We start from the raw sequence: 14,482 nt of genomic DNA, 5'->3' as shown, positions 1-14,482 counted from the left end.
CCTTTTCCAATTCAAGCATGACACATTGTACTTCTTGTTGTATCTCCTACACAGAAACTTTTCTTTGACAATATCTAGAAGATTCCTCCGTTTTCTTGTCTTGCGAAAAAGTCCGGGAAACAAAACGTATTATGGTATGCGCGTTCGGGAAGGCGCGTGAGCACGAATATTGTGGGACCACACCCCGAGACAAAACAGCACACAACTCGTCCAAGTTCGGCGGCTGGAGTGTGGGCGCGGGCGGCTGATTGTCAGTTAGTGTTCACACTACGGGCGGGATATAAATCTCCGTCGCATTCTCGCCGGGGGGTTCCCTCGGCCGCCACTGATGCAGCTCATCACATTTTAAAACAAGGCGCCTGGCTGGGGAGCCAAAATGAAACAGATAAATAATTTCGAAAGCCAGCAGGAGATGAGCCCACTTTTGTGGCCCGCTATTGTGGCGCACCTCTCCACAGTCCGCTTTCGAAATAGGTTATAAAAGTGTGGCAGATAACGCCTCGCTTCGGAATGACTAAGTTCCTTCTCCTTCTTCCCGTGGCTACCTGCCTCTGGGTTTTGTTTTCTTTCTGGGCGCGCTGTTCGAATTGTAATAGCGCCTGCTTTGATAAGCGACCAATAACCCAGGCTACCGGCATCAATTGGAAACGACGCGCTGGCGCTGTGCTAAGTACCAAGCGCACGTTCAAGCTATTCGGAGACCATTCAACTGTCACAACCCGAGACGAATTCTTCTCGAGCATTCAATCGATAGCTATCCATATTTGCCGGATGGCTGAGGCGGAATTACGTTTTTATTTCTAAAAGTTATTAATAGAGCATTACACGGAAATTAAACCAGATTAATTATCTGATAGCACCCAATACATACGAGATGCGAGCATCATTTCGTAAATCTGTACGTGTTCAGGCTTCCAAACATAATAACAAGAACATACACTTTACTCAGATTCAGTCCATTAACGCGAGTTTAACACTTTTTTAAGTAATTCCACAGTTCTTCCGCTGTTTCGATTTTTTACCAAAACTGTATCTTTTGCTCCAGAAATAAATTTATGAATGTGAAAAAGCTGAGTGGCACTAAATGAATTGTTAGTAACTTTGTCGAAAGAGAGACTAAATTTGTATGTTTAACTTTCAACATGAGCCAAGATGATGCAATCCTGAAGACATAATGAGAACAAAGTCAACACTGAACTGGAATATATAGTCTAGCAACTGCTTTCAGTAGTTTATTTTCAGCTAGCAATAAAAGCAGGATCGGCAAAAATTTGAGTCGCTCTCCCGAGATATAAGGAAGAAATGGTAATAAAATTCAGCTTTCCGAGACACACAATTATTATTTTCAGTTTACAAAGATACGTATTTTACTCTTTCAATTGTTACTCATAAATGTTTGAACAGTTAGTGGGCAATCTTGAATAAGTACACTAAAAAGAACTGACGGTTACCCAATAACGTATTCAAATTGTTGTATCACGTGTGACTGAAAAACATATACTGCAACGCGCAACAATTTCTTATCAGAGCTGCCTTGTAAATGCGGAAGAAAGAGCTATTGTTTTAAAAGATGTTACTTTTTCATGGTTTCCTCCTTTACTTCTTGGTAAACAGTTCCATATTTAAGGTTGAATATCAAGTACACTGTTTTTGTTCTACTGATTTTTATTTGTTTCAAACGAGTTTTCGGCTTATTGGGCCATCTTCAAGAAAAAACTGACTAACGTATGAAAGGGATACTAGTTCTTAGGTAACCAAACACTGTAAGTAAAGATACAATCCACTTGCATTGAGTGTCGTACATCAAACTTGTTTCTTAAGGTTGAAATTAAGACTTTACTCAATGAATACTACCGTATTAAGCACAATAAATAATTAAACTACACAAAGTTACAAGTTAAATGGTTATAATGCTAAAGTTTGTCAGGTCTTGACATTGTCTGACAAACAAACTTTAGTATTGTAACCATTTAATCGGTAACATTATGCAGTTTACTTATTTATTGCGTTTAATACTGTCCATTGTGTAAAGCGTAATTTCAACAATAAGAAACAAGTTTGATGCACAAAACTCCATGCAAGTGGATTGTCTCTTTGCTCATAATGTTTGATTACCTAAGAACTAGTGTTCCTTTCATATGCTAGTCACTTGTTACCTGAAAATCGCTCAATAAGCCGAAAACTAGTTTGAAAATAAACAAAACTCAGTAGCACAAAAACAGTGCACTTGTTATTCCACCTTGATGATGTAACTTTAGATTGGCAAAACAGTAGCATTTTGAAGGGCGTTTCTTCAGAAAGTGAAAGAAGGAAGAATTGTAACGACATAGGATATAATGACGAGAATGTAATTGCTGCGGAAAAAATTCTCTTTGTACAAACATTGCACACACGCTTTTCAAATTTTAGCTGTTTTGAGATAGTGCACTTTTGTAGGCAAGACATGGGCGAGAGAGTTGTGCTGTGGGTGAAATTAACGACAATGATTGTTGTAGAAAAAGAAGGCAATGAATTCATATTTTAGTGGCTTGGCTGCCATTCACAAAAGAAGAATCACACATGACGCGGAATAAATAATAATGATATACTGTTATCCCATTACAAAATTATTGTGGAGGCACCATGTTTAACAGATTGAAAGGTTCAAATGGTTCAAATGGCTCTGAGCACTATGGGACTCAACTGCTGAGGTCATTAGTCCCCTAGAACTTAGAACTAGTTAAACCTAACTAACCTAAGGACATCACAAACATCCATGCCCGAGGCAGGATTCGAACCTGCGATCGTAGCGGTCTCGCGGTTCCAGACTGCAGCGCCTTTAACCGCACGGCCACTTCGGCCGGCGATTGAAAGGTTAGCTCGATTCTGTACGAGAATAGTGTTTGGTTAATGAGCTTCTCAACAGGTAGTCAGAACTGCACCTCGTTCCTCTGCCTTCAGCCTACACACACAGTCCTATTCTATTGTTAATCATATATATGAGACATAACTTTAACTTAAAACATAAAGATATTTGACAGTTATAGCAGGGATGCTATCATACTTCTTACTGCGAGCATACGAATGTGCCTTAAGGCTCAGCAGTAAACAAACGAACCAGAATGTTAACCACGGCGTGGCTATAACGGCTGCCCTGGGTATCAAAATACAACACCCAAGTGTCTCGCCGTTGATTTAACGTAAGCCTTTACATTAGGAACACATTTGGGCTAGCTGTACGCTTGCCTGCAGCAAATAAAAAGGAATTATGGCCGGAATTTATAAGCGACTTCTTCAGCTTCCAATATTTGGTCCTCGTTCTTATTAGCGTCACAGGCATATTTCATACCTCCGGACCAAAATTTACGTGAAGCGAGAGAATAACCACGACGAAATGTTAACGTCAGAGTTACCCAGTGCAAACAGAAGACAATGTTAATAAGGAAAAAATAGCATTGGTACACTTGTGGGAACCAAAATATGAAGGAAATCGGGAAAGCGAGCAAGAGGACATAACCTAATGACGCCTACAAGGTGCGTATTTATTGACACGGCGTAAATGTCTCCACGAAAGACGGAACACCACAAAACAAGTTAAATTATTTGTTATCTTAATTCCAGAAATAGCTGGCAGAAAAGTTCGCGGCCTTTGTATTAAAAGTGATATAAGTGGCGTGCACGACGGCGCTACGGCGCTCGCGTGACCGGGCCAAGCCTTACTTACGGAGCACTTTCCCCGCATAACGCGTCCGTTTGCTCATTACTTAGGACGCGTCGCGCTCGGGCGAAACAAGGAGCGCAGTGAGAAAATCGAGACCTCGGCCGCACAGCACGGCATTTTAGACAGAGCGTAAAAATCGATGTTCCCATTCGCATCATCTAAGCACTGAACAGTATTCCATCGATTAGTGCCGATTTGCGCGAGTGAAAAAAAAAAGTGAGACTATATTGAATTTTTTATTTTCACACTACCTAAAATATTTCTCAGCCTAAATTTAGGAAAGACAAGATCTCGAATGCGTTTCTATTATTTCTCAACAATACGTCGTACCTGGAAACCTGTGAGACATTAGGTCTACCTTAAATTATTGCATTTTTCTTCTCTAACTCCTAATTCCAATCCACCCAGAAATAGAATTATCTATCCTGCTTCACCTAGATGAATTGCAGACATTCCGGGCGCTCGTCCAAAATATTTATTCGAGTGCACCTGAAGGCCTGCTGTGCATTTAATAAATCTTAAACATATTAAAATGTTCTTTTGTGAAACATAGTGTATGAACTAAATACCGATCACGAATTCCTTACAGAGCTGCCGACTAAATAATGCTTTCGTTTCGGAGCTCTTCCCTAAGCTGAACGACCACATATCACAATACATTTAACCGACATAGACGCATAGTGTTTCATGTGAAATATATTAATACAAAACAATCGCTACGTCTTGTATATAAATGCAGTAAACCTCACAGCGGGTTACGGAACGTACGCGAATTTCTGCAGATGTCTTACAAATAACCCAAATAACGTGGAAAGATGGGACTTTATTTTCAACAGAAATAGTTCTAGAACTGAGAAATTAACGGATTTCACCGTGTTACGTAGGACACCACTTGTAAACGAATTTCGCTAGAAAACAGAGAGGAAAACTCAGTTATAAACTTGTGATAATTATTCCAGAGAAAAATTATTCATAAGACATTTCAGAAACGAAGTGTGCTATTTTATAAACGTAATTTCTTTTGTGAACGTCTGAAACCAAAAAGGAAATCCTCGTTGATGTATACTACGGCCACATTTTGCATTCCAATTCTCACAAACGTTCCTCTTAACTTTGCAAGTTTTTTCTGTTGTCATAAACTCATCAATTTTACTATATAGTAAATGTTGCACTCTCATTTATTAAAGGACATAAATTTCAGAGCGTGAAAAACATTGTGAAACACACAAAATTTATCTCATATATTCAATTGCTGAATGTACACGGTCGAAGGGAGAAATAAATAATCACTTCAACGACGGCGCAATCGTGCGGCGGTACCGCAGCGCTAGTGCATAGAGTGTTGAATTTTTATTAGCGTCCCGTAAGCAACGAACTCGGCTCACTAATGAATCATTCATGCAGTGAAAACGACAACAAAGAAGTACCTGCTTCTGATGAGATGACCCACTTGTTAGAATCTTTTACTACATTGAGTGTCGAGCGGTGTTGACATACACTGCCATCTTTTATCTAATTTAAAAATATGGCATGAGTTTAGTAAGAGAAGAAAGTATCGTTGCAGCAGAAGAAATTTAATGAAAATGGATTTGGGCCGCGCTTTGCGCTCACTAAATTTCTTGATACGGCATGCGCTATAAACAAAGTTAATTTCACGAATTACGGAAGCCATACAAAGAGTTGTGTAAATAGACGTATTAATCGGACGAGCACTGCCATTTGCTTGTTTAAATGTGCTGTTTAAAATAGTGGGGGAAGTGAAATAGTAATCCCTGAGCATAGATAACAATCTTTAGATTTTCTATTGAATTTCCTTTATAGTGAATCCCTTTACACTCACTTTAATCAACAAGCGTTAGTGCTCTGATAATACCTTTACATTTTCAGGTTAAATTTTTGGTGATAAACAGTATAATCTGCTTATTAAAAAAATGATTCCTTATCATTATTCAGGCCAATATTAAAAGCTTTAGCGGGCGTCGCGAATTAATATGGTGAATTTCGACCAAAATTCTTTTTCACAACGGCATATCTTACATACAACTTCTACATACCCCGTTAATTCCAGTGAAACTAACGCTAGAAGAAGACTTATGATCCTGGAATATAACGATGAGGCATGAACGATCTGCAGCAAATTTTTGTTAATTATTTTACTGTCAAACTGCTTAGGTGAAATTTATCTTGGGAGATATAATTGCAGTTATTATATAACCAAGTTATCCAATTACATCACACAGCTAGCGCAACACCAATATTTTTAAGACCAGTTCCTTCAATTATTGAAAGTATGCATCAAAACTATTAAAAATATATTGTATTTCAGAAGAAATTTTCTCATTTTCACTACGGTTCACATGTTGCCTGTTAGCAACGGTAGCTCTGTCTCTTCAAGTTGAGCGTTTTGCCAGGTAATGTGACGTTTAATAAAGTATTAGAAAAATATTAATTTAGATTTAGGGATGTATTCTGTTTGTGTCTTGCACATCTGTCTCACTAAATTGGGGACTGTATCTAGTGCGAAGACGGTGCAAACAAATATAAATAAAGCGAGCTCGCAGCGCCCAGTACGTGCTGCAATAATATGAAGCAACTAATAATCTGAAGCACGAATTACTACGACGGACGCTATATTCGCTAAACATGGTGCACAAAAATTTAATATTGTTACCACACATAGGGCTTTACATTTGAGAACACTACGTAAACGATAGAAGAAGTACGCATGTTCGTCGATCGAGCGCTATATGAGATTTTTGATGTCCAGTTCTGAATTGTGAAGGAAAATGGGCTGTAAAGAGAAACGTAGAAACAAAACTGGGAGCTCTACAACCATGCAACGATTTATTGAAGAAAAGCAGCTGTTAACGTAAAGGAAATGAGGTAAGGCACATCTAAGCAATGACACGCTAAGGAAGAAATTTGAAGTATTAAATAACAATGCACGGTGTTCAGTCACTAGATGTTTGGTAGGCGGCGCGCTTCGAATTTAAAGCATTCTCGAGGAATTAAATTTCAGTGTAGTGTTTGTTCTGAAACACGACAGGCATTGCAGAAGTAAAGAAGATAGGATGAGTGAATATTGTGTCACACAGTAGTTACAGACAAAGTATGGCCACAGAGAGACAAAAGTCAGTTTATATCGAAGAAAAGAAGTAGAAAACACCACACCTAAAAGAAGTGGTACGAAAATGTAAATTGGCGGCACACAAGAGCAATGAAGATTTGCGTCTACGAAAAAGTTAGCAGGGAAAATGTACACATTCTCACACGGAAGCGGGAAGTGGAAGAAGATAAGCGTGCGGTGTACTTACAGGTGGGAGAGCGGTGGCTCAGACTAGGTAGGCCTGGACGCCGCCCGATTCGGTGACGGCGGTGGCGGCGGTGCGCCACGGCGGCCTGGAGAGGCCGCGCAGCACCACCGAGCCGTCGCGCTCCAGCGTCGAGTAGTCCGAGTCTATGGACGAGTAGATGTGCTCCGAATTGGGGCGGCTGGCGGCGCCGGCCGTGGCCGCGGAGGCGGCGGGCGAGTCGTCGGCCGCCCGGCGCGACGTGTAGCTGGGCGGTGCGTCGCCGCTGTTGCTGCTGGCACTCGCGGTGCTGGTCCGCAGCTGCTGCAGCGGCACCAGCTGCCCCAGGCCCTGCTGCTGCAGGCGCCGGTTTTTGTCGTTCGCATTCCCGTGTTGGTTGCCGTTGCTCATCGTCGACTCGAGCGTGTAGTTGTTGATGTTGCGCCGGTACATGCTGCTGTTCTTGGCGTGATGGTGCTGGTGGCGCGCGTAGCTGTCGCGGTTGGGCATGGCGTAGCGCAGGCGGGCCCAGAAACGCTTCTCTCCCCAGCGCACGCGGGCGCCCGTCTTGAGGTACGGCCGCAGGTCCGGGTCCTCCTCGGCTTCCTGTAGGTTGCTGCTCTCCTCGACGACGACCAACTTGAATACGCGACCCTTGAGCGCCTCGTGCAGCGCCGACCGGAACTCGAAGCGCGACCACTCGGTCTGCATGAAATTGCGAGACAGCACTAGGATGACGCGCCGGCTCGCCTCGGCCGCCTCCAGGACCACCGGCGACGTCGAATGCTGGAAGTAGGCCTGGTGCGGCAGGTCGCGATAGTGCAGGCACAGCTGGAACGACGGGTCCCCGTGCTCTAGTTCTGCCACGATAGAGTGCAGCACGAAATCCTCATCCTTGGGGCTGTAGCACACGTAACCGTCGTACAACTTCTCCCTCTCTTCTGCAAACTGTTTCGAGCCGCTTTTGAATTCGAAAAGACGTATACCGTATCGTGAATATACCCATATTCTCACTGGCTCTCTGAAGACGAACATGACGACAGTCAGCGTCAGTATTACGATAAACACGGAAAGTGTGGTGATTACCATGGGGAGATAATCGGATATCATGATACTCTGGATAACAGAAACGCTGGCGTAGTAATCGCTGCAGGTGGTGCTATTGAAATCGATCTCCCGTCGCTGTGGCGGTTTCGTGTCATTGATATAGCACCATATGTTCTCGCCGTCCATCACCTTGCGTGCGTTGTCGGAGACCCAAGCCTGCAACGCTTGTAGGAACTTACACCTGCACGTCCACGGGTTGTAGCCCAGCCAGATCTCGGACAGCCTGCCATTCAAGTTCAGCTGCCATACGGGAAATGTCATCAGGCGATTGTTGTCTAGTCTCAGTACCTCCAGCGACATGAGCGGCAAAAGTGTAATGTTGGCCACGAAAGATATCCTGTTATTCTGCAAGTAGAGCTCTGTTAACTGCGATAAACGCTCAAATTCGTAGCCTTTCAGTTCTCGTATCATATTGTCTTCTAGATGAAGAATTTCGAGAGAGCGCAGGCCATTAAAAGTGCGATTCTGTATCGTTCTGACGTTGCTAGCATTTACAAATAGGACGCGGAGATTTTTCCGGCCGATAAAGACGTGATCCTGCAGTTCGTCGAAATTGTTGCCATCCAAGTACACTTCGGTCGCATCCATGGGGATGCGCGGTGGCATAATTGTTTTCTTCAGTCCAGTACAGTCAACAATGTTGTGAGCCCATGTCTGATCGTGGTAGCAAGTACAGTTCTCCGGACACGTCATTTCGCAGTCACACGCGTCAAAATCGCAACAGTGGCACAGGGCAAAACAGTGCGTTTCGTAAGAGCATAGAAAGTTTGATGGCTGTGCTTCTATAGCATTAACAACGTAGCCGTGTCGGCCGTACGTCATTGTACACACAATACTCGACAGATCCATCACCCTCGGGTACTGCCTAGGGTTTGTCATATTGTTTATCTTCGGTAACCAATCCATCTGACAGTCACACTGGAAGGGATTGCCAGCCATGTAAAATTCTGGAAGAGATCTGTTTTCTGGCATGACAGGCAAGCGTAAAGCGTCTAGTTCCATCGAAAGAATCTTATTAGCGTACATATCAACTCTCACTAAATTGATCTTATCTGCAAATGTTGACGGTTGAATGACAGTTATTTCATTGTTGTTGATAAATAGAAGCTCTATACTGTTCGGAATAGACAGAGGATTGAGTTCCGTTATATTGTTGTGGCTACAATCCATTGTTTTAATATGCATTTTATCCTGGATTTCGTAATAATTTCCCAGTGCTTCAATAAAATTTCCATGAATGTCCAGCCATTTTAAATTTGACGGAATAAAAGCGTAATCGAACCAAACTAGATGATTTTCTGACAAATTTAGCCACACAAGGGTCGCAATCGACGTGAAAATGCCGTTAATATCAGTCAAATAGTTCGAATCGACCCTTATAGCTTCGATATGATAATTATGTTCGAACGTACCTCTTTCGATCTGCTGGATCTTGTTCTTGGACAGATTGAGCACCTGCAGGCTGGTGAGATCCCAAAACATCCCCTTCGTCAAGTTTCCGACGTTGTTACCCAACAGCCGCAAGCCGGTCAGCTGGTTCAGGTTACGGAAGGAGCCGTTTTGAAAGTAAGAAATTTGATTTTCTCCTAAGTCGAGCGTCTTGAGGAACGAAAGAGCTTGCAGTGCCTCAGGTACAGAGTCCATCAAGTTATTGCTCATATCAAGTTCTTTGAGACCTGAACAGTTACTGAATGCTTGATGGTGGATGCTAGCGATTTCGTTGTAGCTCATAGACAATGAATTCAGAATAAACAAACCACTGAACGTCGCTGCGCTGAGGCTGGTCAACTTATTGTGACTCAGATTCAAGGTGTGCAAGTTGTAAAGCGGCAGGAAGGTATTGTCCTCGATGTACATAAGAGTATTGTTCCGTAAGTCTAGTATCTGCAAGAACGACACGTCCTTAAACATGCGGCCGCCGATTCGACTGATTTCGTTGTTGGACAGGTTGAGGACGACGAGCCGAATGAGCCCGTCGAAGGTGTGCTCGTTGATATGCTGCTCAGTGAGTTTATTTTGGGACAAGTCGAGGACGAGCAGCTGTTCGAGGTTGTGGAAGACGCCGGGGCCCATGTCGCGCAGTTCGTTGCCGTGGAGGTAGATCTCGCGCAGCTCTTTGTTGGTGGCGAAGAGCTCGCCGGGCAGCGAGTGAAGCTTGTTGTACGATATGTTGAACATGCGCAGCTCCGTGAGACCAGTGAGGGCGCTTCCCGAGACGGCGCCGATCGCGTTGTACTCGAGGTACAGCTTTTGCAGTCGCTTCAGCCTGGTGACCGTCGAGTCCCCGCCCAGCACAGCTATTTCGTTGCGTGAGAGGTCGAGGATGCGCACGTCAAACCCTCCGAGGCAGTCTGGAGGCGCCGGATGCGGAGGGTAGCCGGCCAGTTCGACGGACGTGAATCGGTTGCAGGTCAAATTGATGCTCTGCAGGTTCGTCAGGCTGCAGAAGGAACCTTCCGGAAGAGCTTGGATGTTGTTGAAGGCTAAGTCGAGGTGCTGCAGCTCACTGAGACCACGGAGGCTGCCAGGGGCGAGCTCCAGGTAGTGACTTGGGCCCCAGTCGCCGTTGTGGCTGTTGATACTGAGACGTTTCAGCTCCGGAAGGCCTCCGAGGGCGTCGGGCGGCAGCGAGCGCAGTTTGCAGCTTACGAGGGTGAGGTCTTCTAGTTGAGGGTAGCGGCTGAACGCCTTGGTGGTGAAGGCGCTGTCGAATAGCAGGTCGGGACTACACGTGAGGCGCAGCTTGGAAGTGTACGGGTCCAACTGCAGCGCGGCCAGCGCCGGTCCGGAGGCGTCCAGCGTCCTGATGCGGCACCACGTGCCGTTGTCGGCCCCGTAGTTGCAGATGTCGGGCTCCTTGGCCGCTGCCGCGCCGCTTGCCAGCCACAGCGCCAGGAATGTGGACACGGCGTACACTGACGCGCGCACATGTCGCCTGCCCGCCGAGGAATCCAGGTCTGCGTTTGGCGGCCGATCGCCGCCGGCTCACGCACAGGACGACAGCTCACGAGTGCGACGGCACCGCACTCACTGGCCGTGCACGGCGCTCTACTGCTGTCCGCTGTGGCGTCAAAACTGTCTTCCGGGTGCAGATCAAAATTGGTGAAAAAATACTCGAGTCCCACTACATAACTGAGTCGAATAGGTAGAGAAAGTTCTTTCAGTCAGTTACTTGAAATTGCACCCGTTGGCGCCAGGAGCCAGCACGCCCACACGCGTAAGAACAGGAGACTGTCTATCCCCCCTACCTCGCTGCTGCCACACCGCGTCTGGCTCTGCGGCGCAACTGGCGCGATCGTGGCCGCGCGCACTAGTATATACCGAAGACGCGACTAACGCTTAGCGCAACTGCGCTTGCCGGCTGGCTGTGGCGGCGGGGTGGGGGCCGGCCGCCGTGGAGGGGGGAGGCGTGGCGGCGCGCCACCGCCAGGCGGCAGCACGGGCTGACAGGCCTGGGACTATTAACAGGCCACGGTGCACGCTCCCTCGGATTTTCACCGGACGCAGCCACGATAACGCCTGGCCGCACGTGTGCGCCGCACCGCGCGCGGGCTGGCGCTGCCGTTTAACTGTAAAAAGCAAAAAAGCCCAACTCCCAAAACTGACAGTAAACTTTCGGGCATGGCTAAAAGCAGTAATGACCATTTCTTTGCGTGCGCTATCCTGAGACAAATGTGGGTAAAACTACTAACCTACTGGGCCGTTTCAACTTGAGTACGTACACATGACACCCTATGAACCATCGTTCATTTTTACTTCAAGATATCTATTTTGCAGTGTTTTTGAAATAAATAAGACAATATTTTTATGAAGTAATTGATTCGGCCGTCTTAGAACTTTCACATAAATTGTTACTTGGTATTACGAATTCTACATCACATTGTCTTTGTGGAATTGTACTGCATATGAAAATTCATGATTGGGAAGTCATAAGTTTAATAACGAAAAGTAACACAATTCTGTGTTTAAAATGTGTTAATGAAAATAAAATCAACAGTCTTAGGGCGGTCAGAATTACATTTCTAATCAAAGCTTTCATCAACAAACTTATTAAGAAATAGGTAGTCAGTAAGTTTAGGGCCGAAGAAATTGGCGTAAATGGAAGAAAAGACAGGAATAAATAAACGAAGAATTAATTTCGATGGTGCGGTGAAGGATAGCGATGTGGCAGACAGACCGAAAGAAATGACAGAAACTATTACATTCTTATCGAAAAGGACGCTATGTCAACAAGTACAAAAAATAATTTACATTCTTCTCGATGTAAAGATGCTTAGAATTTATCTTAGATCATTGAAAATGCATGGATACACTGAAGAAGGCGTTTGAGACAGAACTGCGATGGTTACAATCAGCACGCTAAACAAATTTAACAGTGTATTGAATTTATGTTAAGGCGATAACTATCTACGAGGGCGTTCTGAAAAGTAATACCTCTGCATTTTTTATCTGAAAACTCTCACAGGTTCTACAAATAAAACAAGCGTTATTAACATTCTGCATCTTTATTCTTCGTGCCTATATATTTATTTTTGAACGTAGTCATCCTGGCGACGAATACATTTCTCCCAACAAGAAAGCAGTTTGTTGATATCATCACTATTGAATGTTTGGCTTTTTGACGGAACCAGAACCTCACCTCTGCACCGTTTCCTCACTATCAAAGTGAAGTCCGCGAAGGTGTTCTTGAAGTTTCGGAGACAGATGAAAATCGGATGAGGCCAAGTCGGGACTGTATGAAGCGAGATCGATGAGAGTCAACCCAAAGCGTCTGGTTGTTGCAAAAGTCGCAGCAGTCGTTTTGGTCTCGCATTGTCATGCTGAAGGAGAAGGTGATCCGTGTGTGAACGAACTCTTCCAATTCTAAACTCGATAACAGCACGCTGATTATCACGCACCGATATAGTCACGTTACACGCTGTCATGTTACACGCAGCAGTTCTGAGTAGCAAACTTTAAGAATTTTCACACAAGAAATTCTGGAGCATCACTGTTCAGAAAACCCTCGTAACGTATAAGAAAATGTACCGCCGGATCACTTTTGGATATACGGTGAGTGTCAGACTCACTATGACGGCGACAAAAAGGTACGTCTAGGCCTACACTCCAAAAACTACCTTACGGGATATGGCGGAGGGTACTACTGATGTCCGTATGTTTTCCCTGCTTTCCTGTGGGGAAGCGTGACTGTACACTAGACGAAGCTGAGCATGACATCTGATTCATTCAATTTTCTCGCCATGATTATTTCCCCAGAGGTATGCGGGAGGAAGTAAGACGAGAGGCGCTAAATAAGTACTGCAACATATTGTTTTCTGAAAGCAGGGTGGTTTTATTCAGGATTCCAATTCACAAAATTATTCCCCACTCTTTCTGCTACAAAACCTTATTTTTTTAGTATAATCTCCGTTTGGTGCGAAGGTCTTACGCCAGCCCGCTAGGAGGGCCGGTATGCCCGCGTGGTACCACTTTACTGGTCGACGTCTTGCTGCATCAGTAACCTCCCCATCATCCACGTATTGCCTCTCGCGGAGTGCATCCTGCATGGAAGGTGGGAGATCCGCGCTGTTGTGTGGACAAGGAAGTACAGTCAGTCTTGAAAGTCTCTTCGGGTTTGCTGCCGGATCTTAAAATCAACTTGACTCGATATTTCGGCGATCCAACTGTTCGCCATCTTCAGGAAATGCTGCTTCTGCTGATGAGTCCCGCTGAGAACTCAGAGGGACTCATCAGCAGAAGCAGCATTTCCTGAAGATGGCGAACAGTTGGATCGCCGATATATCGAGTCAAGTTGATTTTGGTATCCGGCAGCAAACCCGAAGAGACTTTCAAGACTTATTACGCCGGGAAAGCCTACGTAATCACATCAAGTACAGTCAGTGACGTTTTGTGAGCTCCTCTCCAGTGCGCAGACTTGTGTGCGGCCTTGCGTTGTCATGGAGAAAGAAAAGTTCGTTTGCTTGTTTGTGGTGACAAGGACGCTGAAGCTGTTTCTTCAATTTCCAGAGGGAAACACAGTACTCTTCAGAGTTGATCTTTGCATCATGCGAGCAGACATCAAACAGAATAACCCCTTCAGAGTCGCAGAGGACCGTCGCCAAGACTTTAGCGGCTGAGGGTGCGGCTTTGAGCTTTTTCTTCGGAGGAGAGATGGTGTGACGCCACTCCATGGGGACCCCATTGTTTCAAGTTCTAATTGATGATCCCACGTTTCACCGCCTGTGACAACGTTCTTCAAAAAATTATTACGACCAGCCTCGTAACACGCAAACAAATCCCCGAAGATGGTCGGTCTTTCGTTGCTCTGTACGGTCTGTTAGGCGGCAAGGAACCCAGCGGTGATATACATTTGAGTATCCCGAGTGGTGGTGGAGGGTGTCAGCAC

General features: G+C 44.9%; 1 protein-coding gene across 1 annotated transcript in view; it reads right to left on the bottom strand.

Annotated features, from left to right (window-relative positions):
- Positions 1–14,482, bottom strand: part of LOC126249267 (toll-like receptor 7) — an 85,177-nt gene that overhangs the window by 51,221 nt on the left and 19,474 nt on the right. The window contains exons 2-3 of the mRNA XM_049950921.1: positions 11,460–11,666; positions 7,015–11,081 (exon numbers count right to left, since the gene is read on the bottom strand). Coding sequence (XP_049806878.1) covers positions 7,033–11,081; positions 11,460–11,666 — 4,256 coding nt within the window. The 3' untranslated portion in view covers positions 7,015–7,032. The remainder of the gene's footprint in view (positions 1–7,014; positions 11,082–11,459; positions 11,667–14,482) is intronic.

The sequence above is a fragment of the Schistocerca nitens genome, chromosome 3 (genome assembly GCF_023898315.1).
Source record: "Schistocerca nitens isolate TAMUIC-IGC-003100 chromosome 3, iqSchNite1.1, whole genome shotgun sequence".
Classification (NCBI taxonomy): Eukaryota; Metazoa; Arthropoda; class Insecta; order Orthoptera; family Acrididae; genus Schistocerca; species Schistocerca nitens.
This window is presented reverse-complemented; position numbering and strand designations above follow the sequence as displayed.